The sequence below is a fragment of the Gallus gallus genome, chromosome 8 (assembly GCF_016699485.2).
Source record: "Gallus gallus isolate bGalGal1 chromosome 8, bGalGal1.mat.broiler.GRCg7b, whole genome shotgun sequence".
In the NCBI taxonomy this organism is placed as follows: Eukaryota; Metazoa; Chordata; class Aves; order Galliformes; family Phasianidae; genus Gallus; species Gallus gallus.
In genome coordinates, this window is record NC_052539.1 from 15,998,285 (window position 1) to 16,026,003 (window position 27,719).

General features: G+C 45.4%; 3 protein-coding genes across 4 annotated transcripts in view; all 3 read left to right on the forward strand.

Annotated features, from left to right (window-relative positions):
• DDAH1 (dimethylarginine dimethylaminohydrolase 1) overlaps positions 1-12,933 on the forward strand; it is a 50,108-nt gene extending 37,175 nt beyond the window's left edge. Inside the window, exons 5-6 of the mRNA NM_001396492.1 lie at positions 7,966-8,109; positions 8,543-12,933. Of these exons, the coding sequence (NP_001383421.1) occupies positions 7,966-8,109; positions 8,543-8,659 (261 nt within the window). The 3' untranslated portion in view covers positions 8,660-12,933. The remainder of the gene's footprint in view (positions 1-7,965; positions 8,110-8,542) is intronic.
• Positions 12,934-15,751: 2,818 nt separating this feature from the next.
• BCL10 (B-cell CLL/lymphoma 10) lies at positions 15,752-23,620 on the forward strand. The gene is made up of 3 exons (NM_001201487.3): positions 15,752-15,870; positions 19,808-20,096; positions 21,204-23,620. The coding sequence occupies exons 1-3, from the start codon at positions 15,793-15,795 to the stop codon at positions 21,569-21,571; spliced, it is 735 nt and encodes a 244-aa protein (NP_001188416.2). The 5' UTR covers positions 15,752-15,792; the 3' UTR covers positions 21,572-23,620.
• A 716-nt stretch (positions 23,621-24,336) lies between these two features.
• On the forward strand, positions 24,337-26,370 carry C1orf52 (C1orf52 homolog). Of its 2 annotated transcripts, none has more exons than NM_001277560.2 (3): positions 24,337-24,650; positions 24,786-24,993; positions 25,677-26,370. In NM_001277560.2, the coding sequence occupies exons 1-3, from the start codon at positions 24,390-24,392 to the stop codon at positions 25,757-25,759; spliced, it is 552 nt and encodes a 183-aa protein (NP_001264489.2). In that variant the 5' UTR covers positions 24,337-24,389; the 3' UTR covers positions 25,760-26,370. The 2 variants fall into 2 exon arrangements, with proteins under 2 accessions (NP_001264489.2, XP_046800393.1); XM_046944437.1 differs by having other exon boundaries at positions 24,363-24,650; positions 25,575-25,760.
• The last annotated feature ends 1,349 nt before the right edge of the window (positions 26,371-27,719 follow it).

Consider the following 27,719-nt stretch of genomic DNA (forward strand, 5'->3'; position numbering starts at 1 on the left):
TACTTTAATATGTCCATAATTGTCTGCAGGATGGAAGCCTGAAAACATTCTTATTGCTGTGCAGAGATTTTCTCTTGCATATCTACCCACCAGTTTTTATAAATTCTCTTCATGGGCATAATCCTAGGACTTTACCTTTCCCAACAGCATCATTTATTCCATCGGAGCTCAGCAGAGACTTGTTGTTTGTTTTTCCTTCTCTCTCCTGTGACAGTTGAAGATTTAAAATGCCTTAGTGCCCTGCTGAGATAAAACCAGCGTTTCAGATCTGCTCAGGATCTCCCCTGCTGGCTGCTGCTTGAATTATGGAGGAGAGGAAAGTGCGATCCTGGCTGCCTTAGATTTGCAGCCTGACAGCAACGAGGGAATAGGATAGCAGCCTGATTGCTCTGATGAGCAGTGAGCGTGAGCGTAGGGAGCCTCCTCTCAAACAGGAGGAAACAGGAGGACAGTCCCGTGGATCCCTGCATGGCTCGAAGTGGCTGCAAGTCTGTTTGTTCACTTGAACGTGCTGTGGAAGTTACCGTCTCATTAGAAATCACTGCATGAAGCTCTGGGAGTACATTCCCAGCCTCTGCTCTGCCCTGAGGAATTTATGACAAATGGCTTTGGTTGAAAAGGTCTGATGTTCCTGATGCCGTGAGATTGATTTAGTCTGGGGTGGAAAGTGCCCTGCATCTTTCCCTGTGAAATATGCACTATCCCAGATATTCAGGCTCAGGCTCAAAATACCTCATGAGCAGCAGCCTGATGGAGTTTGCAGAGATCCAGACAACCCTACTCTTGTATAGAGTGTTTATAAACATGAGCAAAATTCAAGTACAATACTGGTTGCTCAGAGCTGCAATTTGAACCTGAGCCAGCACTAATCTGAGAACTCATCATTCTGATTAAGGCTTTTTGCACAGCTCGGCTAATCATGTTGCAGTGCATAACTGTAGCTGTTGTAGCCAAAAATATTTCTTGGATAAACTGCTGAAATGATGCTGATAACTAGCCGTCAAGTAGATACCACCATTAATCAAGGTACAGTGGAAAGCAGATTTGTTTTGAAGAGGATGTGCTCATTAAGAAGATAATCTAGCAGTCTGCTGTTTAAAAAATATGTTGGTTGTGCCAGTTTTCAGTGTATTTCTGTGCATCAGAGACTGAGCAGCACGTTCACCTGTGCACAGGGATCACACTTGCTCACATGCTGCGAGCTGGAGTTCTCAGAGAAATTGTTTGAAGGCATAGAAGTAATACATCCCCCTGGGAAATGCTAGCAGTGGTAGTGCTGCGTACTGCGGCTTTGTCCAATCGTTGAATTCCTGCTTTTTGACCCAGGTGATTTTTGTATTTGTTCACTTACCTCTGATGGAAAAAAAAATATTGCAGTGAGTGATCAGTGCCTTGCAACCTTGTGGAAATAAAACTGCAATCTCTGTAAAGCGCTGATACTGAGAATTAGCAGCTGCTGCCTGGCTTTTGGCCGGTGAATGGGGTGATAGCAGTGCCCGTCTGCCTCTCCTCCCAGCCCGTGTGGCCGTGCTGTCCCTGGGCTCCCTCTGAGTCACCTGCCTGGGGCAGCCCTCAGTGCGGCCGCTGTAGGAGATTGCTGCTGGGAGCCTCTCCTTGGTGGCTGCCATTCTGCACTGGAAATCCTGTTGAGCAAGGAGCTGCTTTTGAGCACCTGTGGTAGTTATGTTGGTTTTGTCCTGCAGTGTGTCTTGGTGGCCAACATGTGAGCTGTTGCGCTAGGCCAGGCTAGCATTTATATTTAAAATAGGGTTTTTTTTGTTTGAAAGGCGGCAGTTTTTCTTGGTTGTTCTTGCTGTTGCAACTCATGTATCCGTACAATTCCTTAAAAATAAAAGAATAAGTGACATCTGGTGCTCGGGAATGGCAGAGTGCAGTTTATCATGAGCTTAGTGCCGTGTGTGTAACAGAGAGCACTGCCAGTGAACTATAAAATGAGTGCACAGAGTTGAGGATTATAGAGCACATGCTAGGAGCAGGCAATAAATCACAAGTGACGTTCTAACCATGAAATCCTCTTCAGGCTCTGGCAAGTATAGAATATTTATTTGGGCTGCAGCTGAAAAGAGGCACTCGAGGAAACTTGGTGAAAGAGAGAGGCAAATTAACTACAGAAAGTACCGTGGCCTGCCTTGCTTCCACATCTGAAACATTAGCTTCCCTCTGCTATACGCAGAGCGCATTTAATTCCTTCTTGCAGTTAACCCCGTCAGTAATTCTGTAGCTGAACGCTTGCCATGGCTGTTCGGCAGATAATGCCTTGGGGAGTGTTCTGTACCCTCGATGGGGCCAAGAGCTTTCCGGAAGTGTCATCTCTGGGCTCCAGGTGCTGGAGGGGCCGGGGAGCGGGCAGAGTGCTGCAGGCATGGCTCGGTGCCCTGCTGCCCGCATCGTGGGGCACAACCCAGGCTCTGGCCCAGATAGCAGGGGGTGAGAGTCAGCCAGTCAGGTCGGGGTTCAGCAGCAAAGGCAAATGATAGGATTGCATGGAGAACGATGACCCAGCATCTGCTGAGAACTGGAAAGGCTGTGTTTGTGGCCCTCATGTAGTCCTGTTGGCTGGCACAGAGCACAGGTCCCTCTGCTTTCCCTGGTGAGCGAGGACTTGGATGGTGCTGATGGGCACCACTTTCAGCTTAGGAAGTAGTCTATGGCCAGGCCATCCTGTCCCCTCACAAGTAGCTCAGTAGCAATCCCAGAGAATCTGAGAGGTTCCCCAGTTCAGTATCTCCTGTTGGGAGCAGTGCTGTTCATTCATCTCCTGAAGTATTCCCCAAAGGTCAATATTACAAACACAGCTCCTCTGTTTTGACAGAGGCCAAGGAAGGCCTACCAAAACCGCATTGTAAGCGTAAAGGAGAATGAAGTCTCTTTTGGGCATCTAGGCCGTTGGTCTGTATCCAAAGCTGTGATCACAGCAGAGCTTTTAAAGACTTGGGTGCAAGAAGTTGTTAGAGTGTTGGCAGAGTTGCCCCCTCCTCGTGATTAAATGCCTTTTGTTCTCACTGCGGCTTGGCTAACCCTAGTCCCTGCAGCGTGCCAGCTTTAAGAAGCAGAGTGCTGTTAGCCTGCATTGCAACAGTGCCTGCATACAAGCTATGGAATTCCTGGCCCAGCTACAGAAGCACCTCTGGAATGGGCAACTAGGGGAAAACGTTGTATATCCTATGTGCTTACAACGCATCCTGTAACCCTGGGCAGAACAGAAAGGCTCATCCGAAGCTGCTTTTGCTATTGTCGTAGAATGATAGAATTGCTCAGGTTGGAAAAGACCTTAAAGATCATCAACTCCAACAGCTTGTCTGTGCAGGGGCTTTCTTTTCTAGTAATGCAGAAGTTAGCACAACCACATTGTCTCTTATTTGTTAAGAATTCATCATTTGTACCTCTGCTTATTCCCTGCATGAAGTCATCATCCTCTATTTACGATATCACAAAGGGTTGCTGTGGAAATGATTGCTAATATTAATAATCCAAAGAGGACGACTTCAGGTAGGGAATTAGCAGAAAGTGCAGATGAGTGTGGACATCTGTGTAATGCTGCAGCAAAGAAGGTAGTGAAATCCAGAGAACAGCTGACAACCTGCTCCTTAATATAATTCAGAAACAGACATCATTCGCTGCTCCCAGCCTTATAGATAGGAAAATTAGTCAATGTATAAGATTTTGAACACTTTCCTTTAGCTCATAGTTGCTCACTCTTGATCAGGTCCTGTGAGACGTTGCATACTTTCAGCTCCTTCTGACTTTCCATTACTTCACAAGTGAAGGGTGTAGGGTGTCCCAGAGGACACAGGTCTTCACTGGGTACAGCACGGCCTGCTGCTTTATGAGGCAACTCTCTATGGGTTCTTTTAATTAAGGTTGGATGTTGTAATGAATTTCTTCTGTGTAATTGAGTGTCAGTGTTGCTCAGTTTGCAAACAGGATGGAGAATTGAGTCTTTCGGGAGTTCCAGACTCAAAAGAATAGAGCGTGCTGTATTAGGTTGTTTGTGTTTTTCTTAACAAGGTGAGGCAAGTGTCTCTTTAAACACGTATTTGTCACCGCCACTGAGGCTGTGCAGCCTGGGCAGCTCACAGTTGGCAGGGCAGGGCAGATGCGTTCCTCTGACAGGTCTGACATGTGAGCACATCAGTGGCTCTTCCAGCTCTGCCCTCTGGTCCGCCCCTCTGCCTGCTCGCCATCGCTGTTGTCACCGTGTGCTGGGAAGCTGTGTGGTCTGTGTAGAGCCATGGTGCATGGGCAGGCTGGCATAACACCAGCTTGGCCCTCCAGCCCCATACCCCTCTTCAGCCTTACAGTGCCGTTTTCCTTCTCTGGTATCGATGATTTCTCCAGACATGAAGAGGCAAACTGAAGAAGCGGAGACAGGGCAATAAAGCAGTGAATGAAAGTCAGCGTAGATAAATGTAAAGTGATGTGCAGCACAGGCTGGGAGAATGACAAAGTGAACTTCACATATGAAATAAGGTGCTCTGACTGGTGGTTACCACAGAAATAAGTGCTGGACTCACTGAGATTGTCAGCTGAGCTGAGAGCTGGGCAGAAGACATCATTATGCCACTAATTAAAGCCGTGGTGTGTCTGTGTGTTGGCTGCCACATGCCCTTTGCATGCACAGTCCCTTCGTTCAAAGAAAGATAGAGCAGAGCTGGAAAGGCTCAGGAAAGAGCAGTAGGTGAACAAATAACTGTAGCAGCTTGGATAGAGACAAGCTAAGCAAGCTATGGCTGTCACCTGGAAAAGAGACAGCTACAAAGGGATGAGCGATGCCTATAAAACCAGGGATTTTGGCACAGGGTTTGCTGTTGCACTGGAAAGAAGAGTAGTTGCTGTGCACTGGGCTTTGCTTGTGGGGTGCAGATGTGGGGGATCGCTGCATCCTTCACCCGAGCAGGCCCTGGATGGCAGGGAGGGGGCAGAGCACGTGGCAGAGCCTGGCCTGCCTTAAAAGTGCATGCAGTCATCTCAGCTCTGCTGAGATAATAGGCCCTGAACACATACGCATTTTTCCTTCATGCATAATGCTGCTTCATATTTAGGATTATTTAGCTTATCCATTACCTCAGTTGTCTGAGGACACACTGTAAAAAAAAACTATAGGAAAGGCATTTTAGGCTATGCGAATGACTTCAACATAAGGAAAGCATGACTAAGGGCTGAGAGAATGTGCAATGAAAATTACCCTCTCCGGGCTGAAGAAAATTCCCAGAAAACTAGGCATGCGGGAAATGCCTGACTGTTAACATAGCTGGTCATACAACGCATGTGGGCAGCAAGCCAGCCTTCCACAGATGCACTGTGCAAGGCTTTGTAAACTGCTCACTTCCCAGAAATGTGTTTTTTGCAGGAGTATCCGATAAAAAATAAGAGCCTTGCTTTTATTTCTTTCTGTGCCCCAGAGTCTGTCTGGCCAGGTGTGTGTGCTCAGTGACTTTTTGCCTCACAAATATACAAGAGTGTGAGTCTTCAAAATAGGCTGGTTGCATCATTTCTGCACGTTTCTGCTTTGTTCGTGGACTCTCTGTGGCACAGGTCCGGGCTTTATTGCCTGTGCGTGCTCTCAACAGATTGATTTTTGAAAATTACCTCAACATGCAGACGTAGTTAAAACAGAGGTGAAAGCTTGCATATATGATTTTCTTCTTATCTTAAAAGGTGAGGAAGAGAGAGCAATTATGTGTTGTCGCAATGCCAGTTCTGCTTTCTTACAGTGATGCTGTAGCGAACAGATCCCATCCCCGCCGCTGCAGCTGTGGACTTAAGCTCCCGTGATTCTGTGTCTTGTTTTCTCACTCGTTTTTCCTCTTTCCTTGTTTCTAAATTAATTCAGCCACCACTTTTGAGCTTTTTAGTCTTGAAAGCAATCCTTCTTGCCCTTGCCGTCATCTGCTCAGCTTCCTGAGGCTGGTTTGTGTTTGCTGCAGCACAGCTAGGGCCTTGCGCTTAGTCTTCACTCCTATTTGCTGCGAGCGTTCCTAACTGAATCATTTTATGGAAGGAAATGAATGGGAGATGTGTCCATACTCTTCCATTTCAGAATTCATTTGTAATTTATTATGGAAATGTTACCCAATGAGTCAGTACATTTCTGATGAATGAGCTGTTTTCTATAGAAAACCTGCAGTACGGGAATTGTTTTTTTTTACCAAGAAGGACCGGAGAAAGCACAACTTCCTGGGAGCTGAGTGAAATCCAGGCGGTGGCTTTTCTTCTGCTGCTGCATATATTTCAGTGCAGGTTCAATAAAAACAATTCCTTAATCCAGACTTAAACAGATTATGTCAGGAAAGAGAGGGAGGCTGCGGGCAGAGGAAGAGGCTGCAGGCTGTTACCAGGGAGAGCAGCAGCAGCTCCAGCGGCATGTCACCTGCTGCTGAATGCCTGCAGCACCGAGGAGAGCTCGAACAAATGCATCACGGCAACGTAACGGAAGCAAATGCATAAACAGGGAAGTCAAAGGCATGGAGTACAGTAATAAAAACACATCCGGTGAAGTAAAGATGCAAGGATTGTTCCTCAGCAAAGCACATTAACCTTTTATGGAGGTAGATGCAGCCTTGGGAACCGAGGAGAGTTTCACAATATAAGAAAGAACAAGAAATGATAGCGCTTCCTCGAGAATGCGTGGCATTCTTCAGCACCAGTTTCACGTTCTCCATGGGATGCGAGTGACTCAGACTGCAACATGAAAAATGCATCCAGGCCTAGAAAGGAATTCCTGTAGCAGTATGTACGTACGTACTGCTTTGGTACTTGACAATATTGTTTAGATGTAGTCGTTATAGTCAGGTTCCATATGGTATTTCTTATGAATGAGTAGTAGTAGAAATGACCCTACTGATAATTTGCAGGTACATTTAACTGTGCCACAGATCAAAGTCTGCTGCGTGGTGTAAATCTCTGGGGTTTTGCTGAGAAGGGTAAATTCCCTTGAAGAATTTTCTTAACAGAATTTATTTTTAGCATAATGTTAATGTGAGTGCTTCTGAGCTGGGAAAAAAAAAAAGGCTTTTATTTCTGTTTGCATCTTTGCAATATGTGTGGGAACGTAGGAGAGCTAGGAGGGAAACTGAAACATTTGAGTTTGCTTAGGCTTTGGGCAGAGCCAAAGCTCTGGGCTTTGTTCACTTCTGCTTTATTCTAGGTCTCTGTCAGAGAAGCTGGTGTAAAGCTGGAATGATACAATGGAGAGTCAGGCTTCTTGTCTCCAGGCTTTTTCCATCTGCACTAAAAAGTTGAGCCTAATCCAAAACTTGGGATCTCAGGCTTCTCATGTGCTAAGGGTCTCTGTCTCTGAAATTCCAGCCAGGGTCCAAATTTGTGTATGAGCCTTATATTTATAAACCAACCTTCTGAAAACCACCAGCTCTACTGTTCTGACTAGGTTATTGTGTTGTCCCCTTGGGAACGAGGATTAACTTGGACATGTCATCTCGCTCCCCAGCACAGGTGCTTGGTGAAAGAGTAACTGCTTGGAAAGCAAAAACGAGGTCCTTGAAAAGAGTTAAGATTGGGCTGATATCCAAGTTGGGAACCATTCGTGTCCTGTTTGTGCTAATTCATACTCATTTGATGGGTATTGAATGATGGCTGTTTTTTTCAAAGGTGGCTGAGCACCTCTAGTTTCCATCAGTGTGAGCAGGAGGTTTGCATACTCAATGTGCATTACTTAAGGAAAAAGCCCCACTGACTGTCCATTGGGCAGCCCGCTTAATCCTGCCACTTGCAGGAGCCATTTGACAGGTTTTCTCCTGCTGTTCTTGGGTAGGGTTCTTCCTTGAAGGCAGAGATAAAAGGAGGTCTCCTTACTTGCTGCATAGCAAAATGGCTCTCGGCTGACTTGGCAATCATACTTAGTGCTTTTTTGAAGGCTCTTTTCTTGCATCTACTTGGGCCCACTACATTGTTTGGTCAGTAGCTGTGCTTTGTGTCTCCCGGCAGACCATGCAACAGATGAGCGACCACCGCTACGACAAGCTGACGGTGCCCGACGATGCCGCCGCAAACTGCATCTACTTAAACATTCCCAGCAAAGGGCACGTCCTGCTGCACCGAGCCCCTGAGGAGTACCCAGAGAGCGCAAAGGTGAGGGATGTGCTGGGGGCAGCTGGGAGACTGCCAGCATCCCGGCCTCACCGGGAAGTGGCTGGGAACTGAAATTCAGTGCTTTACAAGAAAGAGTGACATCCTGCAGTGGAAAATATCAGATGGCAAAAGCTTTCAGAAGGTGGGAGGTCTGGGCTCTGTGGATGTCTCCACTGATTTTGTCTCCCGTGCCTCTGGTGCTGCTTCTGCCCAAATAGAAGCAGTGATGGTTCCCTTGATGCGATATGGATGTTTGCCGCCCTCTGAGAGCCGTAGCCAAACGGCCACATACACTGTAAATGTTAGCCTGAATTACAGTGAGAAGCGTGGCACCCACTGATCAGTCCAAGCCTGCTCCAAATACTTAGGGAAAAGGGAAACTAAGGAGGTGTAAGAAGTAATTATTTCTTGTGCCATTTCCTTTCCTAAACAGGTTTTTGAAAAACTGAAGGACCACATGCTGATCCCCATAGCCAACACAGAACTGGAGAAAGTAGATGGGGCACTCACCTGTTGCTCTGTGCTTATTAACAAAACTTCAGAATTATGAGTTTACAGAGTCCCTCCCTTGTAACTGGCAATAATGTTACACACAAGGTAGACGAATCTGTATCCACACTTCTATTGTTTTTATTGACAATCTACTGTACCACTGTGCTACTAACCCTTGTTTACAGATTTTTTGCTTTGTGTATTTTTATTATGTCCTTGCAGATGGTATTTAAGGTGGATGTATGCTCTCGTTGAGGGGCACGTAACTCTGAAGCGTGTGAGTCCCGTGGGCTGGCAGAAGACAATTACAATGGCTAACCCCTAGCTTTAGCAATCTAACTTACCTGTGTGACGTTTTTAAGAAGACCAACTAATTCTCAACACTTCGAGCACCTCTGTTGTCTTTACACTGCTCCCTTCTCCTGTCTTTTCTCTTTCTGTTCCTTGATCTACGCCTTTTTATTCCTTCAGTCTTTCACTCCTGTTTCCTTTCACTTTCAATGATGCAAGGTGTCAGTGGGGGCAGAAAAAAGTTCAGGGTACTGATGAACTTGGTGTCTCCTGTGGTAGGGAAGCTGGAGCAGTGGGCAGTAGTCTACACTCGCTGTCTCAGCCATATCACACAGCTGCTGCTGGGCACTGTTAGTTTCAGATTCAAGGTGGCAGCTTTGGGAAAAGCCTCCTCTGAAGGAGCGTTCGAAGGCAGTATCTGCCTGGGAAACTTGGATGACATAAGAAGAAATCGCAGTGCAGCCACACAGGACATCTCCTGCAAGTTCAGGTCGCGTTTTGCTGCTAATGCTCTGTCTTACACTTTGGTGGGAACAAAAGAAGAGTTTTCTTTAAAGGCCAGGTCCTGGGGAACAGTTGGACCACAGAAATGAAAAACTCAGATGCTTTCAGTAAAGTTGAAGCTATAAAAAATAATCAAAAAAATGTGGGCTTTTAATATTCTTATTTTTTTTATTTGTGTAATATTTGTCCCTCCTTTCTGTTGTTTTCTCCTATTTTGAAGGCCACATAATAGCAAAATTCAAAAGGAAAGGGTGATAGAATGAGTTGAAGGACAGTTATTCCTGGATTATGCTCATGAATAAGGGAAGCTATTGTTTCCTGAAAGATTGCCATGTGTAATTTGCCCTTGGGGTGGTTTTCCTTGGAACAATGACCGTCTTAATTTTTAATTGCATGAATATTTACTGTGGTATTCGGTTAAAACAAATATATTTTTTTGTAGCAAATTCCACAGCATGTTTACCCACTGAATCATACTTTTTTTCACCACAGTAAAGCAGAGCATACCCCATTGTATTCGCAGGCTTCTTGTTAGATCATTTGTAAACTACGGATGGAGAAATTCCCAAACAGAGGCAGCAGTGGGAACTCTCCGGAGGCTGACGAACAGTCAGAGCATGTTATCAACTTCCTAGGCACCTCCTCCACCTTTCCTGAACCACTTGTGGCATGGCGCTAAGGTACAGTCGGAAGTGAGTGGGGAGTCAGTCTGCAGCGCAGCAAATAGCACTAACCAAGCGCATACCTCAGTATTCTTTGGAAACCCGCGTGCTTTTCCACACAGCCACAAGGGAGGAAACACAAGTACGTATATCCGTAGGTACTCCACAGTGCATCTCTCACCTCACCTAGCAGTAATGTGGAGCAAACATCCTGGCAGCCACCAGGATATGTCGCATTGTCTGCATGCTGCAGTGACAAAAGGCATCACAAGAGAGAGGACAAGGCTGAGCAAATAAAATGGTTTTATGGCTGTGTGCTGTCCCAAGGGATTCTCCCGAGGTTTCCCCTTTGATTCCTCCATTCCCGTGCACTATCATTTCAGCCTGACCCACATGATCAAGCTCTAAGGATGTAAACATTGCAGTGGGAAATCTTTCCCTCCTTCCCTCGGTGCTTTTAAGTATCTGATAAAGCATCTTGCATTTCAAAATGACTTGATACTCAGCAGAGATTTTGTGCCAAAAAGTAACCCTGCAGTATTTAACCGTGAGCATCTAAAGGCAAGCTTTACCCTTAAAAACATCCGTATCTGTGGGAGCTGTCATATGAAGCCCACACACACACACACCCCACCTCCCTGTCCGTACTCCTGGACCTGGTTACACCTCATTCCCATCCCTCTGCTTGGTTCCTCCATCATCTCACCCAGCAGTGAGAGCTGTCCTGTACCAGCACTGAGCTGTGGGATCTCCATTCCGTTTATGCCTCAAACTTTCTGTTGTGTTTTTTCTCCTGACTCTCTTCTTCAGACTGTAGTTTCTAGTTTGTGGCACGGTGAATGCTTTTTTCTTTCAACCACAAAGCAAGTTTTCCTCCTGCTGCCTTAGTTCTCCTACTTCAATTGTATTTTTCTGCCTCCTTGTTGTTCACTCTATTAGAGAATGTCCTGAATTCCTTCCCTTCTCATGTAGGTGCCGGGTGGGAGAAGAAACTGAGGGGTCTGCTTTTACTTTGAGCTGGAAAGATGAGTGTCAGTATACGTAGGGAGTGACAAGGAGGACTCCTGTTTAGGACAAAATATGGTAGACATTGCTCATAGCTTATTCTCTGAAAGCAACAGAATTGGGAGATAGTGGCTTTCCCTGGTTTCCCCATGGCATGGGATGTGAGACTGGTCTTTCACCTGTTGCCAGTTAGACTTCCCTGCCTTCAAGGCTGCATTTTGGTATATAGAAAGAGCAGGGGAGTGGCTGAGGGATTTGAATTCCCTCTGGTGACGATTTCAAATTGTGTATAAATTTTCTGACTTCAGGGGCAGAACTTGGTTGCTCTGAATCACACGTGCTTTGTCTCTGTCTTATAGGCTCACAACATGAAGTTCTAAATTAAATCTTAGTCTGATGCCAAAAGTTACCTAAGCTGGTTAGTGGAATTTCCCTTACCGCTCTGCTTTCAGCATTGTTCTTTATTATGTCATTACAATAAAGCAAAAACACTTAAAGCACTTCAGTTTGTGCATTTGCAGTATGGTAATAAGAACTAAAATCATGCCAAATGCTGCTTCTTGCCGTTTGTTACTTTTCCTGTTGTCCAAACAAAGAATTTCTTTGCAAGGACATTCCTGCTGTAACACATACATACTTAATGGGTATCCTGTGCATCCTGTCACTAGGACATTTCTCAGATGTCAGCTTTAAATCGTCACCCTTGATTGATGTAAATAATAAAACGAAATTCCAAACCAAAAATAAAAAAAAGGAGATGAGACACTGAACTGCCCACAGAAAACGTTTGATAACAACTGTCGGGCTGCATGACATAGCAGGTCAGTGAAGAAGATCTTGTGGTTAATAGCTCAGCAGTGGGGTTTGGATTTACTCATCAGAGTTTTTTTTTATTTTGAGCAAGCAGTTTAGCTTAGATCAAACGAAAAAGCCAGGATATGCATTAAAGGTCTTTAATCGACATTATCTTTACTGCGAGTGCAGGAAGAGCTGTGATGTGTGGGTTTCTCTCTTCAACAAAATGTGAATACAGTATCTCTCTCTGCAATGAAAATGTGAATGTGTACCACGTGTACTTATACGATGATCTCAAATTCTTCCATTTCGGCATTTCTGTCATTTCCATGCTAATACACTCCTTTTTGGTCTTAAATAGCTGCCCCTCTATGAAGCCGTTCTCTGATCCTGGGGTGAATTCCGGAGGCCGTAGGTACAGAGGTGATAGGTAACACCAAGCTGAGTTTTAAAAATAAGCATTCAGTGAAGTGCAGAACAACGAATCTGCTCTTTCTGTTTGTTCGCAGTAAATTGGAGATAAAATATGGGAAAAATCAGCTTTTGATTTCACTCAGCTTCTTGAACGTTATATGAATCAAGTCAGAGCCAAATTACTTCAAGAGAAAACATCAACTTTCATGTGGAACCGTTTGGAGAGAATAATTTACTATTTAAGACTCTCTATTTTTGTTTTTATCAATGAGGAAACTGAAAAGATAAGACTGCTTAAAGAATGGTATTTGTTAAGTGATTGTGAACAAAGTATAATTGGACCTCATGTATTTTCAGAGAAGGTTTAACTGGATGTATGATGTAACTTGTATAGAGCTGCATGTGAATTGTTAGTCACTGTTTTATGTTGTATTGTTCTGCAGTGCACAAATATGACTACTAAACACAGAAGTGTTACGTTTCATTAAACTTAAAAGCTGGTTGCAGTACACAGTTTCCCACTTTCTGTGCCAAAAGCATCAACACATTCCATAATCTGTTCTAATAGAGATTTGCACTTTTATTTCTCTTTTTCGACTCTTGCAGTTTCAGTACTATATATCCCCATCACAATGGAATAAAGTGTCAATTGTACTGTGAACTGTGTAGTTTTTGCCTCTTATTCTGAAACTGCAAGCACATGCATTTAATGGAATACTGTTTTGTGCCATCTTTTTATTAGGAAGCTTGCTACATGCCAAGGAAAAAGCCAGTAATAAAGAGGAGCGTTAAAACCCTTCAATGTGTTAGAAGAAAACTTGGCTCTGTTTAAAAAATCGTTATTTTAGACTTATATTGAAGAGTAGTGTAGGTAGAGGTATTGGCCAAGTGCTCTGGGTACGGCGGTTGTGATGAATGTTATTGCTGTTCGAGATAACTAAATAGATATTACTGCAGTGCAGGTTGTTTTTCTGCCATGCATGTATTTGCTGCGAGTTACAGACAGTTAAAATGACACCAGTTGAGTGGCACAACCATGGTGTTTTAATTCTTAATGTAGCACTTGTGTCTTTCTCCCCCATAGCATGTCAAGAGAGTTGACTGCCTTTCAAATGCTGTCTAACAGTAATACAGCTGATGGCTGCACGTTTTGTATCCAAATATTTCTTCTCGTGTGCTACAAACGATGCAAGTGGGGCTAATCTCTGCACGGACCCCTGTGCTCTAATGACATTAAGCTGTGATATCCGGAGTAACGGTGCCAGGAGGTAAAACACGACTCCAGCCCTGGAGGCCGTGGGCATTAAATGCTCGTAGGCCTTCAGTGCCACCTGGTGGCAACCCGAGCTTTAATGGTTCAAGGCCTCGGTGTTGTTGCTTCTACTCTTCAAAGAAATCCAGCATAAAACGGTAGTACTGGAGCAAAACAATTGCAGTCGTAGAGTTTGTGTAGGAATATGACTTTAAACAGACCAGAACCGAATACTCTTGCTGGAGATCAAAGAACAGGTAAAGACGTAGTTAGAGCTAATCTAAATGCAGGCTTCATATTAATTTAACTACACAAGTTAAATGGTTTATATTACATTATAGGTTTATATTGCTACTTATAAATCAGTGCTACCTCTGCTGCGGATACATTCTGCTTGGTGCAATTACTTCACATAGTAAACTACACCATTTAGATGCATCTTTGTGTATCTGTGTACAGGAGACAGTTGGTACCGGTTTACTTGGATTTGTTTCTGAATGTCACTGATTTAAAATACAACTCCCATTTGCCACACCAACAAGCACCTCATAAAATATTTAAACCTCGAAAAGCAAAATATGGCAGTCACTTAAAAAGAAGTGCCCTTTGAGAAATTCAGCTGTAGAGTATCACGCCAGCAAATCCAGTCTTCCTGCGGTGGGTTTGTGAATATTTCAAGTGCAACCTGCCAAAAAAAGCATCAGTCACAGTCTCCTGCATCCCGAATTCCAGATATCCTCATATTCTCAGCTGCCTCACCTCACCCCCAGATCCACGAGGCGTAGGCTGATTGCTGTGGGTTTGTCGTTTGAAAGCTGCATGCAGTTGTTAGCTCCAGAAATCCATTCAGTTTGGTCAAGGCCCCCCGATCTGTGTCTTTGACTGAACCGAAGCCTTTCCTTCTGCCTGGCAGCTTTCTTCCTCCTCCCTAGAGCAGCTCTGCTGTGGAACATGAAGCTCCCAGGGAGAGGCCTTGCTCTGCAGTGAGGCTGCCTGGGGAGAGGCTGATCAGTGCGGGCAGAAGGGGGGAATGAGCAGTCAGCCATAGCGCTGCAAAGCCCAGCGGCCTCCTCTCACAAACCAATAGTGTTACGGTGCTGGCAGGGGCCCGTATGTGAGTAATTAGAACAGCGCTATGCTGTAAGCAGTTTCTGAAACTTCTCTGACTTACAAATTTCTTCTAAATGCGCACACATACATAATTATATAAACCAGTGCCGTGTCTGAAGTCTTCCCACTTCCCTTCAAAAGAGTTCTCTAGCTGCCCCCTCACTGAGGCTCACTTATCAGTACTGAACTGATGCTGACCTCCTGAAATGAGTATCATACTGAAAGCAGTCTTCTTCCGGCTGCTGGGCTCTTAATTCCAGTATTATTGGCAGCAAATCTGCTAAAATCTGTTCTATGATTGAGTTCTCTACCCACAGTTAATTCCTTCCAGCTTGCCCCATGCTGGCCACTGTGGTGCAGGGATCCAGAAGCCCAGGTGCTGCGTGGCTTTGAACTGCACCTCTCACTGAGCGGGGTTATTAATATCCTATTCCAGAGTGCGCAGCAGCTATTTTTATCAGAACTACTGTACAGAGACAGCAAAGTCTTCTGCAGAATTCCCCCTGGAGAGGAGCTGGAAGATGTTTGGTTAATGACTGAGTGGGGAACTGGGGGACACCTGCCTCAGCTCTGCGGTGCCACAGCACCTTGGTGGGAGCCCCAAAGGATCTCAAAGCACACATTTGGGTGCGGCGGATTAGGGAGGATCAGTGCAGGTGCTCAGACAAACTGCCCTGCAGCGCTCTTTGTTCTTGCAGTCACCTGGGGCTGTGATTTTAACAGCCAGCTCTACGGAGATCAGAACGGTGAGTATTCACGGGTTTTTTTAAGTGTTCTGGGCAGGACGTTCGCTCTGCAATGTGGTTATTAATAAGCCAGCGGAGCAAAGCAGGTATCCCAGTCAGCACCTGGAGTATGGCGCGACGTGGCGCTGAGGGACACGGAGGTCATGGGCTGACGGCTGAACTAGATGACCTTAGAGACGTTTTCCACCCTTAACGATTCGTGTGACTCCACGAGCCGAACAGCGCAGCACCACAACGCCGATCCCCGGCGCCACCACAGCAGCCCCCGCCCGGCACGGCGCCTCACTGCGCGTGCGCCCGTGGGCGGGTCGGCTGCGCGCCTTCCTCGCGGGCCGGGGCGGGGGGCGGGGCGCGGGGCCGGAAGTGGTGCCGGGGGCGGTTTCCGCAGCGGTGCGTTCGGAGGGGTTTTGCGATGGAGGTCTCTGGCCCGGCCTCGAGCGCGGTCGGGCGGCCGCTGACGGAAGACGAGATGGCCGACGTGAAGAAGGAGGCAAGTGCCGGGCCGGATAGCGGCAGGGGGGCAGCGCGATGCGAAGCGGAAGCGCCGTTAGAGCGTGCGGGGGGCGCCTCGCAGCGCGGAGTTCCCCGGCGCGTGCCCGGGCAGCGGGCAGGGCAGGGCAGGGCAGGGCGGAGCGGGGCGGGGGCGGCCCCGAGACGCGCGGCTCCGCGCCGGCCCGCGCGGGCGGACCTTCCCCAGGGCCGGGCGCTTCCCCAGAGCCCCGCCGCCCTCCGCATGTCTCGGGGCAGAGTAGAAGCGCAGGGTACTTAAAGCGGTATCCGGCAGGTGGTTGCAAATAGGCGTGTTTTTCTTGGCGTCGCCGTGTTCTCGTAGAGTGTGATTATTTCGGTTAAATGTTGATGTATTCCTTTTTAAGCTCTCTGTCCTGTAGCCTTTTGAGCGCTCTCCCGTAGTTAATGCACTGCTGAAGCCCCCCGTCCCATCCCGGTGCGGTCACTCGTGGCAGTGCCGGGCCGCGCTCACCGGCGGCCGGTCGGTTACAGCGGGGAGGAAATCAGTCCGCCTCCTGTTTGTTGACCGGCCGGAGCGTTTGTAATGTGCAGCGTCCTCTGTGCCAACTTCTGAAATGCAGTTCTACAGTTTGTGTTTATTAACGCTGTGTGGCCTCTTAGGTGATATTTTTTCTCCTCTGCCGTTTTCTAGTTCAGAAAAGGATGGAGCTTAGCTCAGTTTCTTAACAGTTTTATGCATACAGCGTTTCCTTTAAATGCTTTGTCATAGTTTGTGAGGCGTGTTTTTCGAGTTACTACTTGCTGCTGTGGGACCTCGGAGTACAATAGGTAGCATCCGGTTGTTACAGCGAAAACAAAATGAAGGCAGGACCTACTGATGTATCACGTCACCTATACCGTCTGATTTAAATTTGGCTGGGCGAGTGACTGAGTGCACGGTTTCTTCTCCCAGGAGCCCATCAGTGTCACTTCAACCTCCGATCTTACGGTTCCACGTAGTAATTGGAGGACTCGTTGGAAGGCTGATATGTAGTAAGAGAGAGCTTTAATTTTATCATCAAAATGCGGTGTAGTCTGGCTCTAGAGACTCTCCCATCACAGAGGTTCCTTACTGCTTCACCGTGTGCTCGCTTGCCTGCTCCGAAGTTGTTCAGGTACCTCTGATGAGGCACGCTCATTGTGGTGAGCCATGGGCAGGCCAGGTGCAGGTCTGTGTTGGTGCAGGCAGCACAGCGCTGCTCAGAGCTTGCAGTGCAGGCATGTGTGAGCATAACAGAAGAAACAGCTGCTTGTCCAGCTCTCAACTAGACTAAGTGGTGAACAGGGCAGCTGGGATATCAGAGCAGACCCAGCTTAACTGTTGTGAGAGCACATCTGTAATAAAACTTCAATAAACAGACATTTAAATTTGTACCCCTCTTATCCAGGCTCCTGATACCTTCTCCCTCCCTACCATTTTGTCACATCAGGGAAGACTTAAAGCAGGTGCCTAGGTGGTCGTAGGAGTCTTACACCCTTTTGTGCTCAATGAGCTGTGAGATAGAAAAGCTGCACCGCCAGAAATCTCGTGTGTGTGTTGTGTTACAGTGCACCTCAGAAAGCTCTCTTACGGGGGTCAGCTGGCCTGGGTAGACTTGTCTGAAGGAGAGATTACAAAGGGTAGAATCTAATGTTGGACATCTGGGAAGAAGGCAGCGAGAGATTCAAGAACATTGATATAGAAACGGGTTTTTTAAGCTCCTGTTCTGCTGTGTTTACTCTTTCTGCTCCTTACAAACTGCTAACCTGTGTGGACAGTCGGGGGAATTCAGAACTGATGCACTTGGTGTATTGTAAGGCACAGTACAGGAAGGTGTTAGTCAAAACACAGTACTTTTCTTTTGAGTAACAACTTGCTTTGTACTTCTAACGCTGAAAATGTTACTGACTCTTGTGTCTCAGAGTTTGTTGATTGATCCCTCGTGGTGGTAGGAAGAGGTACGAGAAGTGGAAAAAATCAGTGTTGCTGGCAGCATTTGTAGCACAGCTTGCTGCAGTTGGACACTTGAGGTGTGTTGCAGAGCAGGTGGATGCAAGCAGCTCCGCTGCCCTTCTCTGTTTTTACAAAGTCAGTTAGGCCAGCGCCCTGTGAAGGCACAGGAAGCTGGATCAAGTGGTCATCCAGTGGTGGATCTGGATCCTCTCACTACCAGGCCCAGAGTAAGAGCAGGGACAGCTTCAGCTGCTGTGTGCCCCCAGCCCAGAGGAGCCGCCCGGCTCCAGCCGCACCGTTATGCTCTGGTTTCACCCTGAATTCAGTCTGGCTGTGGCAGTTTGCTCCAAAAACCTTCCTTGCTCATCAGTGCACAAGCAAAGCAAAGAGTCGTTTTCACATTGCTTTCACTGAATGTAATCTCAACGAGCTGGAGGATATTTGGAAGTTTTCTTCAGGAAACAGCATAGATTGTTTCTTTCGTCACTTGTATGTAAAGCTCTTTTCCCTACTTCTAGCCCTCAAATTGCTTTTTCTTTGAATTAAATGGGGCAAATTTGATGGAAGGAGAGAAGGGGGATTTTTTTTTCACATTGGTAACTTTCAGCTAGCAGATATCTGGCTTGTGTATTTCTTCACAGTGAGAATTGTCGGCAAGGGAAACTGCCAGTTCTGTAGTATTATGTAAAATGAAAGCTTGTTTTTCAAGTAAAAAGGCACCATTTGTGACTCATCTTCATAGAGTAGTAGATTGGTTCTTGAAATCAGAGTTGTGAACAAGGCATTAGTTCTATTTTGAGGTTAACGTACTGATTAAAATAAGAGGAATATAACCTCTGTTTTGGAGGTGCTCGCAGTTGTGTGCACCCTATGAACAAGGTAAATGAAGGTGGCTTTATGTTCTGCTACGTGTGTGAATAAATTCTTCCTTATAAGAGAAGGCACACGATCTTCCAAGGAGGAATTCGAAGTAGTGATATTGCTCCTGTAAATTACCTTTGAAATAAATTGGTATTCGTGCTGTAATTGAATATGGTAACGAAAGATAGTTTGTTCCTGGGGAACCATGCTCTCTGAGTGGTAGGACTCCATGGGAGGTGTTCAGTGCCTGAAGGTACTTCGTGGCTCTGCAGTTCTGTGTGCAGGACAGGGCTCTGCTTCGTCTTGCCCAGTGGCAGCTGGCTGCCTGCTGGGCTTCTTAGGCAATGGGTGTAATCCCCTCACGCTGTTAGATTTGCATCTTTTTCCCCCCTTCTCTTCTCCTTGCTAGTTATAGAGGAGAGTTAAACAACTAGTTGACACTTGTTAGCTGAAGTTATGCTGTAGGAAGTAGTGCCATTTTGCTTTGACCAGTCATCAGAACTGTGCTAATGCCCATGGGTTGGTGCTGTATCAGGGCTGTGCAGGTTGCTCCAGGTGTTTGGTATAAAGCCTTAAACCAACAGAAAGCAGATGGATAAAGACAGAAAGCAGATGGATAAAGACAAAAAGCAGCCAGTAAGTTCGTTCAAAGTAAGTACATCTGTGGAAGGGAGGGCATGTGTTGTGGATGCCAGTAATCTGCTGGTGAACCTGTATGCCCAAATAACACCATCTGTCTAATGCAACTTTTAAACAGTGAGTACATTCATACTGTTGCTCTGAGACTGCATTTACTCAGCGTACAGAGAACACTGATAATGACAATGCTACTGCTGTGTCTCCTGGATACAAATGGTGTGGAGATGGGACAGATGTGATACACAGACTTAATGAAATATTTTCAGTGTTTGCCTCCACTGGTTAACATGTATTAAAACCTCTTAGGTCACTGAGGAAAATCAAACTATTTTCCTTTTTAAGTAGACGCATGGAGAAAATTCCTTGCTACGTAACATGGTGGCATCTTTAAACTGTTTTATTAACCTGTAAGTCAGAGAGATTTTCAGCATAGCTTCTAAATAAATTGAAAGATTGACTAATGTTAGTTTGTTTTGTTTTTCAGGCTTTAGAAAGGATGCGCCCTTACTTGTGTGACAAAATTATAGCTGAGAGACACTTTGATTACCTCCGTTCAAAGAAAATACTCACTAGAGAGGACACAGAAGAGATCTCTTCGCGATCTTCTAGTAGGAAAAAAACTGGGAAGTTATTGGACTACTTAGCAGAAAACCCAAAGGGACTGGATGCTTTGGTTGAGTCCATCAGGAGAGAGAGAACACAAAACTTTCTGTTACAAAAGATAACTGACATAGTGTTGAAAGTCAAAAATGAAAAACTTGAAGCTCTCAAAGGTGAGAAGTTTAAAATAATGCACTGCAAGATAGAAGTTGTATTTTGAGGAGCTGTGAAATGAATTCCCACAGTTCTTCATTGTGTGTTCCTTATTGCAGATTTTTTTTTTCTCTTTTTGCTTCCTTTAGTTTTTGGGACAACGTGCTTGGAAGATTTCATTATGTTCAGTTTAAAATCCTGGGCATGTATTGCTAGCTTTACTTCTTTGTTATCTGAACACGTAATAAATGGCAAATCAGAGAAAACAAACACGGAAAACAACTGTGCTGTGTGTTGCTCTAATGAATAAGTTTGTTTCATGCTTCGGTTTTACTTTCCATGAGGCTCTAATTCAGAACTCAGAATAGGTGGTTATCTTCCATCTTGCATTTCTGTTCAAGCTATTAGCTGCAGTGGCAGGATGCTTTGGTTTTGTTAAACGTTGCGTCTCGGCAGAAGATAAGTCAGCAAACACAATACGAGGGAGAGTTCTCCTTGCTTTCAGTGTCAGAACTTAAAATCAGACTGTTATTCTATTGCTTCATACAGTCAGAAGTTGTGTTGACGTAGAAAACTTAAGTAGCTATATGTACTCACATTTGAAGGCAGAAAAAGAAAGTATAAAGTTTCTAAACCAAAAACCCTTACTTCCTCTTCCACACCCATAAATAAATAAGAAGGAAGAAAGTATATTTTTAACTCCAGAGATGAAAGACCTGAATTTTTGTCCGGCTTCAAGTATAGCAGCTGTCAAATGCAGTCTGCTTCGAAGTACAACTGCGCTGCTGAAGCTTTTAAAAAGTTAGTTCGAAGAATATAGTGAGAATATTCTGTCCAAAGATAGGTCAGAGGGCTGAAGTGATTTCCTAGAGCGAAGCTTCAATTACAGTGCACTGTTATCTACTAGTAGCCAATACAGAGAAAACTTTCACGTGGTTGACTAGGTGATCTGCTTGTATTTTCTAATTTGGTGTGAGTACTGGAAAGTCACAGGTAGGATGAAGAGGGTAGTCTGTTAGTACACACAGCTGATTTTTAATGACAGTTAATTACCAGTACTAACTCAGAGCACAGTTTAAAGGATGCATCCTGATGTAATTGAATTTATTCTCTGCTCTTTGTTTCAGGTCTAAGTTGCAGCACGTGTATGACCTCACTGTATGGAGGAACAAATAATCTTTCTAGATCATATTCTGATGAATCCAATTTTTTTGATAAAACGAAAGACAAAGAATCTACTCAGATGCATAATCCAGAAGAAGATTATAGCACTGCTGCATTTATGTCTGCTGTCTCCCTTCATTCGATGAATCTGCCCGTTGCAGAGATGGGAAATGCTGAGAGTGCAGTTTTCTCCGTCACCCTTCCAGGCCCTGGGGACCCTGGTGCACCCCCTCTCCCTCCAGAGCTCCAGTCAGAGCAGCAAGAACCGTGTACTAGTTCCAGTGACAATTGCTTTTTGCCTTTAAGATCACGTTCTCTTCATCCACAGTGAACTTACTGACGTTTGTCTGCTCATCCAAAGGTTACTGAAACTGAGTTTCAGTCTTTTAAGGGTAAAAAAATGTTTTCAAACTGTTAATTTGGGTAATCAGAAGAAACAATCGATGCTATTTGATGTTTTTAAAGAGTCATTTTTTTTGTAATCGACTGACTCTAGCTGCTTGATTTTGTTTTTCTTAAGGAGTTTGGATTTTTCTAATTATAGTACTACACCAGCAGAAGTTGTTTCTTCGTTGTTCTGCTTTTGTTGTTGTTGTTTGCTTTGTTTTTAAACCAATATATTTAAGGTACCGTGTTTAGTTGCAGGCTCTTAAGCTGCAGTTACAGAATAGTAATAACAAATGTAATTTTCTTAATGTTTCTGTGGTGAGTGAAAAAGCAAAGGTGATTAAGAAAAGCACTGAGGATTGAAAAGTAACGTCCTGAACTAAAAGCTTATGCTCACATGCAGAAAAGCTTAAATTCATGTACTAAATTAATGTGTCCTCCATATATGTGTATAATTTGCAAAAACGTATTTTAATTTGGGGGAAAAAAAAAATAGATCTGACTAAATCTGTAGCCATGTTTATTTGCAAGAAGGCTCTTAATTTTGTGGACTTTATTTGTCCTACCAGTAAATTGAAAGGCACTCAAAGTGATTTTGAGCTAGCCAGTATGCATCCACAAGCCCTGGCATGTTGTTGTTGTATATAACTTAGAAATTTGTGATTTGAGATGCACTTTAAATACAAATTCTCATTAATTTTTCAAACGGAAAGTAAACTGCTGTAAACTCATGTGGGCTGTCAGAAAATGTTATTGTATAGTGCTGTTAAGGACTGAGGCTTGTGTGTGTTGTCCCGGTGGGTGAGCAGAGGTGTCTTGTTGGCAAGAAAGTGTCCTTAACTGAAAGATTGTTGGAAGTGTTGCACTTAAGATACCTGCTCTTCAACACAGACACGTTTACATTTTGAATTGTTTAGAATTGAAGGCATTTAAACTATTTGATCATGGGAAGGTTCTCGTGTTTCTTAACACAATATGATGCAATGTTCCTCTCATACTCTGCTTTAACCACTTTAAAATTACTAGACAAAGACGGACTCTTCCTTGGAAATGTGTAGTTGCATTCTGTAATGCTGCACTTCAAAGTGATGCTTTCAGTATATCAAAAGATAAGTTTTGTATTTCTGGCTTTAAATTCTTTCTGTTTTCATACAGCTGCATAATTCCATTCAAGACGAAAGCCAGGTAATAACCCTGAGTCGTGTTCCCCTTTTGTGGAGACGGGCCTTCTGCAGAACCTCAGTATAGTCTCTGAACTTTCATTTCATGTTTGCTCTGGTTTCAGGAGTAGGTGAAAATAAACTGCAGGGTTCAATTGTAGTCCATATTCAGTATGTGAATAGCTTACATTTGCTAAAAATGTGAGCTTCTGTTTGTGTATTTCTAAAAAGCCTTGTCTTTCTTGTAAACATCTGAGGACCTTTAAGATGGTGAAAACGATTCTAAGTGAAACTCATCAGTATGGATGGCAGGCTGGGATTTAAATACCTAAATATAAGTAAAATCTTGTTCTCTAACATGAAATTGAGGATAGGTGCAAATCTTTCTTCCCTTAACTTGTACTGCAGTTGCACATACTCAGGATGCATAGAAGTTTGTGTCTACATATCCCTTTGGTTGCTGTATACCACTTAAAGAGTTGCATGTGTGTTCTCAAACTTTTTTTTTCCTCCTTCTTGTTTTCTCTTCCTTGGAAGCTTAGGCTTGGGTCTCTTCTTGGGGAGAGAGCAAGCTTGGCCTTAACTGAAGAAGGGAAGGGCTTTAGCTCACGGTGGAAACTGTCTTGCAGTTGTACATCAGAGCATGCAGTGTGTGCTGCCTGCCGCACTGCACAGTGAGCAGCGGGCCTGCCTGTGTGGGGAGCGCTCCTGCAGCAGAGCCTCTTAACCTGAGACTTTAAATGAATGTATTATCTTATTAATGTTTATAATGGGCATTTTTAAGAAAAAAATGTTTTTAACACAACTTTTTGAATAAATTCATTTGTATATTTGCTTGTTTTCCTGTTTGCCTTTATTGAAACGTGTAGGTTCTAGGAGGCTCTCGGAGTAGCTCGTGCCAGTACCTGGCTGGGTGGTTTTGGTTTTGTATGCGTGAGAGGCTTTTATTCTTTTTAGAGAAGTTGTCTCTGGTGGAAAGAGTGACACTGTGAGACACCTGTGGCGGTAGGACTGCCTTGAAGAGCCCTGTGTAGGGAGAACGCGTGTGTGAAGACCTCGCCTGCTGCTGTACGCTGTCCGTGGCTCATGGCTTTTGCTAACCTGAGTGTATGGATAGCGGCATGAGCGCTGGGAGGTACCTCGCCTTCCAAGGCCGGGCGGGGCGGCCTCACTGCCTGCGTGCTGCCCCACGGCTGCCACGAGCTGATGGTGGTGGAGGCGCCCCAGAGCTGGATGGGCGGTGTTGGGAGCTTTACCTGCCCGAGGCCGGCTACTGCCCCGAGGCTGAGGGCAGTGCCGTTTCTCTCTATTCTCTCTAGTGAAGCTGACAGGTGTGAAAAAGAGAAACGGAGGTTGTCTCAGTTTCGTGTCTAATTCTCTTTTAATCTATGGTCTTTTCCAAAAAAAAAAAAAAAACCAAAAAAAACCCTAACTTACTGGGGTTGAACACTCGCTACTCAAGTGCGAATGCAGAAAGGTCAATTATTTCCATCCCCTTCTCCCGAACGCCGTTTGCCGCCCGCAAAGCAGGCCGGGGCCGGCGGGCGGAACCCTCGGCGCGGGGCCGGTTTCCGTGCGGGCGGCGAATTGCGCAGCCCCGCCATGGCGGCGGAGGGAGAGGACCCGCTGGGCTACTTCGCGGCCTACGGCAGCTCCAGCTCTGACTCGGAGGCCGACGAGGCCTCGGCCGAGGAGCGGCAGGGGGGGGCCGGCGCGGCGGCGGGGAGCAGTCCGGGGAGGCGGCCGAAGCTGCCGCCGCCGGACGAGCTCTTCCGGAAGGTGTCCCAGCCGCCCGCCTTCCTCTACAACCCGCTCAACAAGCAGATCGACTGGGAGAGCCGCGTCCTGCGGGCGCCCGAGGAGGTACGGCCCGGGGGAGAGGGCGGAGGGGCTGCCGCGCTCTGCCCTGCCTCAGCCTGCCCCGCCCCGCCCCGGGTTGCCCGCCGGCTTCTGAGGTCCGGCACGTGGGACTGACCGCTTCTCTGCTCTCTCCCGCAGCCGCCCAAGGAGTTTAAGGCGTGGAAGACGAACGCCGTGCCGCCGCCGGAGGTGTACAGCCCGCCCGAGAAGAAGCCTCCGCCGGCACCCGCCGTCGACATGGCCATCAAGTGGTCCAACATCTACGAGGACAACGGCGACGACGCGCCGCGGCCCGCCGGCAGAGCCAGGTTCCTGCCTGAGGAGGAGGAGGAGCACACGGTGTCAGGTAGGGCAGCGGGGGGAGCTGCTGCTGCTGCTGGGGCTCCCGGCCGGGTTGGTGCCCACCTGCAGGGTATCCTGTAGTGTATGGCCATCGTTAGAATTGCGGAACCATTAAGTGTGAAAAGACCACTGAGACAGATCACTGTAGTTCAACCATCGGCCCATCTCCAGTGTGCCCATTAACCATGTCCCTCCGTGCCACATCCCCACTGTGCCCATTAACCATGTCTCTCCGTGCCACATCTCCACGTTTTTCAAGCATCTCCAGAGATGGTGACTCCACCGCCTCCCTGGGCAGCCTGTTCCAATCCATCAGCACTCTTTCTGAGAATAAATTTTTCCTAATTTCCTCCCCTGTTCACTTCAATATTACTTTCTGCTTCTGAAACATATTTTCTAGCTTTTTATCTTATCTATTCAAACAGTACTCTTTTTGGAGCAGGTACTATGCAGCATCTACCATAACAAAGCCTTTCCTCAGTTGAGCTATGTTAAAACAACAAAACATTCCTGTTCTGACCACATATCATCCACGTTCTGAAAATGAGGATGCTGTTAGTTAGTATTCCTGTGCCTTTTTTCCAGGCATCTCAGGTGCAGCCGAGTCAGTTTTTCAGGGATGAAGGTGGCGTTCAACACAAAAATATGGCGTTACTGACTTTGAGTAATTCTGTCTTTTGTTTAAAGATGACGAAAAAGATGATGAACCAGCTTATGCTAAGAAACGGAAGCTGGACTCTGGGGAGAAGATGAAAAGGAAGAAGGTATAAGCAAAATACGCTTGGTTTCAGTGTAATGAGAATTTAAATGAACTTGGATTCCTCTGCTGGAATGTGGAACAAATACGTGTTTACCGAATTTCTCTCTCCAGTCGGGTAGGGAATTTTATTTCAGCAGTATGCTTGCCTTTTGGAAAGCACAAAACCTAACGGACAGCGGTGTGGTAGATACTCGTCTGCTAAACAAAATTTAAACCTGTTTATTTAAAGAGGTGTCTTAAAACATTTGGTGGAGACTTCTGCTCATGGGTACAGGATTCACTGGTATTTTGTTTATCAAGAAACCTGGTAGCGTGAGCTTCTCTTGACTGATTTTTTTCCATTGTGTCAAAACCTTTTATAAAGGAGCATATACTAAAGATTCTTTTAAGTATTGTACTGTGATTTGTTTGGATAATGCTGTTCTGAAATTTATGTAAAGACTGCAGATAGTCACTGGAATAAAACTACATTTTAAAACATCTGCGATGTAAATGTTGCACTGCATGCCTGTTGAGTGGGAGCAATGAATTCTGTACTGTATGCATTTTGGTGCTGTATTTCTGAAGACTCGACAATCCTCAGGGTTTTGATTGTAATAAATACACAACTGCAAACTGAAATATTAACCGGAAAGTGGAGTTTAATGTTAGATAAATCGTTGTGATATTATACGTCCTACATCAGTGAAACATGAAGCTAACTGATAAAAGAATTGAAGCATTTCATGTATTCTTCCAAAAACTGAAAATAGCAACTAGGTATGTACATGAGAAATACTAAGATAAAGCTGTGACAGAGCCTTTACTGTCAAATTATATTTACTTCAGTGCTAATGCTAGTTAAGTTTGTCATAGTATTTGAGCCAGTGCATACTGCATTTGTGCTAAGCAGCCACATGGGATTTGGGGTCTGTATATGAAAAAGTCACAGTGGGCTTTGAGGGGAAAGAGAGGGCTGCTTTAGGTTTATTGTCAGCTGAAGCATCTCTGCCTTGCAAATCTGCACTGAGATCTGCCTACTCATACAGGTTTATGGGGTTAAGCAGTATAGAAAAGTGTATTTGTGGTTAGTGAGTACATGCAGCCTCAATCATCTACTTCAGGTTGCAGTTGTCATGAGCTACAGTTTGAGATCAAATGGTTTGAACTCTGTTTACAGAGAAAGGAATTATGCTCTTCCTAATGTGTTGCATTCAGTGTCTCTGAATGAAAATGCTCCCTCTGATCTGTTTTCTGTATCTTCTGATATCTCTGATATTGCTGAGAATGCAGTAGATGGCTGAAATGTGAGGGATTTGACATGACGTGTGGGCTTCAGTAGGCTGCTGAATTGAAGACACAGCAGTAAGCCTGTCTGCTGCTGAAGTGCTGCTCAAAGTGTTTTACAACTGAAGGTTAATGTCAGTGGCTCTGTAAATAGGTTGCATTCCCACAATAGCCATGGCCAGGGAGGCTTTTGTCCTCACATTGCCTGCCCTGCCTTTCTGCGTGGCAGCTCAGGAAGTTAGCATGCTAATCACTCCTTTTGTTTTCAGATAATACAATATATTTGGTGTCCGGTTGTCTTGAAGCTAACACTGTTGGATACTCAGTTTCCAAGGAGAAAAGCAGCGTGTCTAATCAGAGAGAAGAATGATTAATTGTATTATTTACACGCTTAGGGAAACCTCGTTGTAAATGAGGACCATGGCAGCATTCAGGATACATGGCGAAGGCAACTATTTGTCTTCTTAAGACATCTGAAACAAGGCTGTGAGAAAGCCTGACTGAAGTGGAGGTACCCAGGTGAACTGATTCTGTTGCTGGATGAGTTTTATTGGTAGAGATGCTCGAGTGTAGGGAAGTTCTAGCATTGCTGCTCGTGAAGCAGGCAGAGCCTACGAAGAAGCCCAGAGTCGGGACGGGACTGACCTTTCTGCGCTCAGAGACAGCAACGGGTGTGTTTTTTCCAAGTGACTCAGATTGTCTAA

What these genes read in the sequence shown, in the direction of transcription:
- BCL10 (NM_001201487.3), top strand. Translation starts at nt 15,793, where the DNA reads ATGGAGGTCTCTGGCCCGGCCTCGAGCGCGGTCGGGCGGCCGCTGACG. An exon ending in TGGCCGACGTGAAGAAGGAG is followed by an intron (nt 15,871 to 19,807) that starts GCAAGTGCCGGG and finishes TTTGTTTTTCAG; the next exon opens with GCTTTAGAAAGGATGCGCCC. An exon ending in AAAACTTGAAGCTCTCAAAG is followed by an intron (nt 20,097 to 21,203) that starts GTGAGAAGTTTA and finishes TCTTTGTTTCAG; the next exon opens with GTCTAAGTTGCAGCACGTGT.
- C1orf52 (NM_001277560.2), top strand. Translation starts at nt 24,390, where the DNA reads ATGGCGGCGGAGGGAGAGGACCCGCTGGGCTACTTCGCGGCCTACGGC. An exon ending in TCCTGCGGGCGCCCGAGGAG is followed by an intron (nt 24,651 to 24,785) that starts GTACGGCCCGGG and finishes TCTCTCCCGCAG; the next exon opens with CCGCCCAAGGAGTTTAAGGC. An exon ending in GGAGGAGCACACGGTGTCAG is followed by an intron (nt 24,994 to 25,676) that starts GTAGGGCAGCGG and finishes TTTTGTTTAAAG; the next exon opens with ATGACGAAAAAGATGATGAA.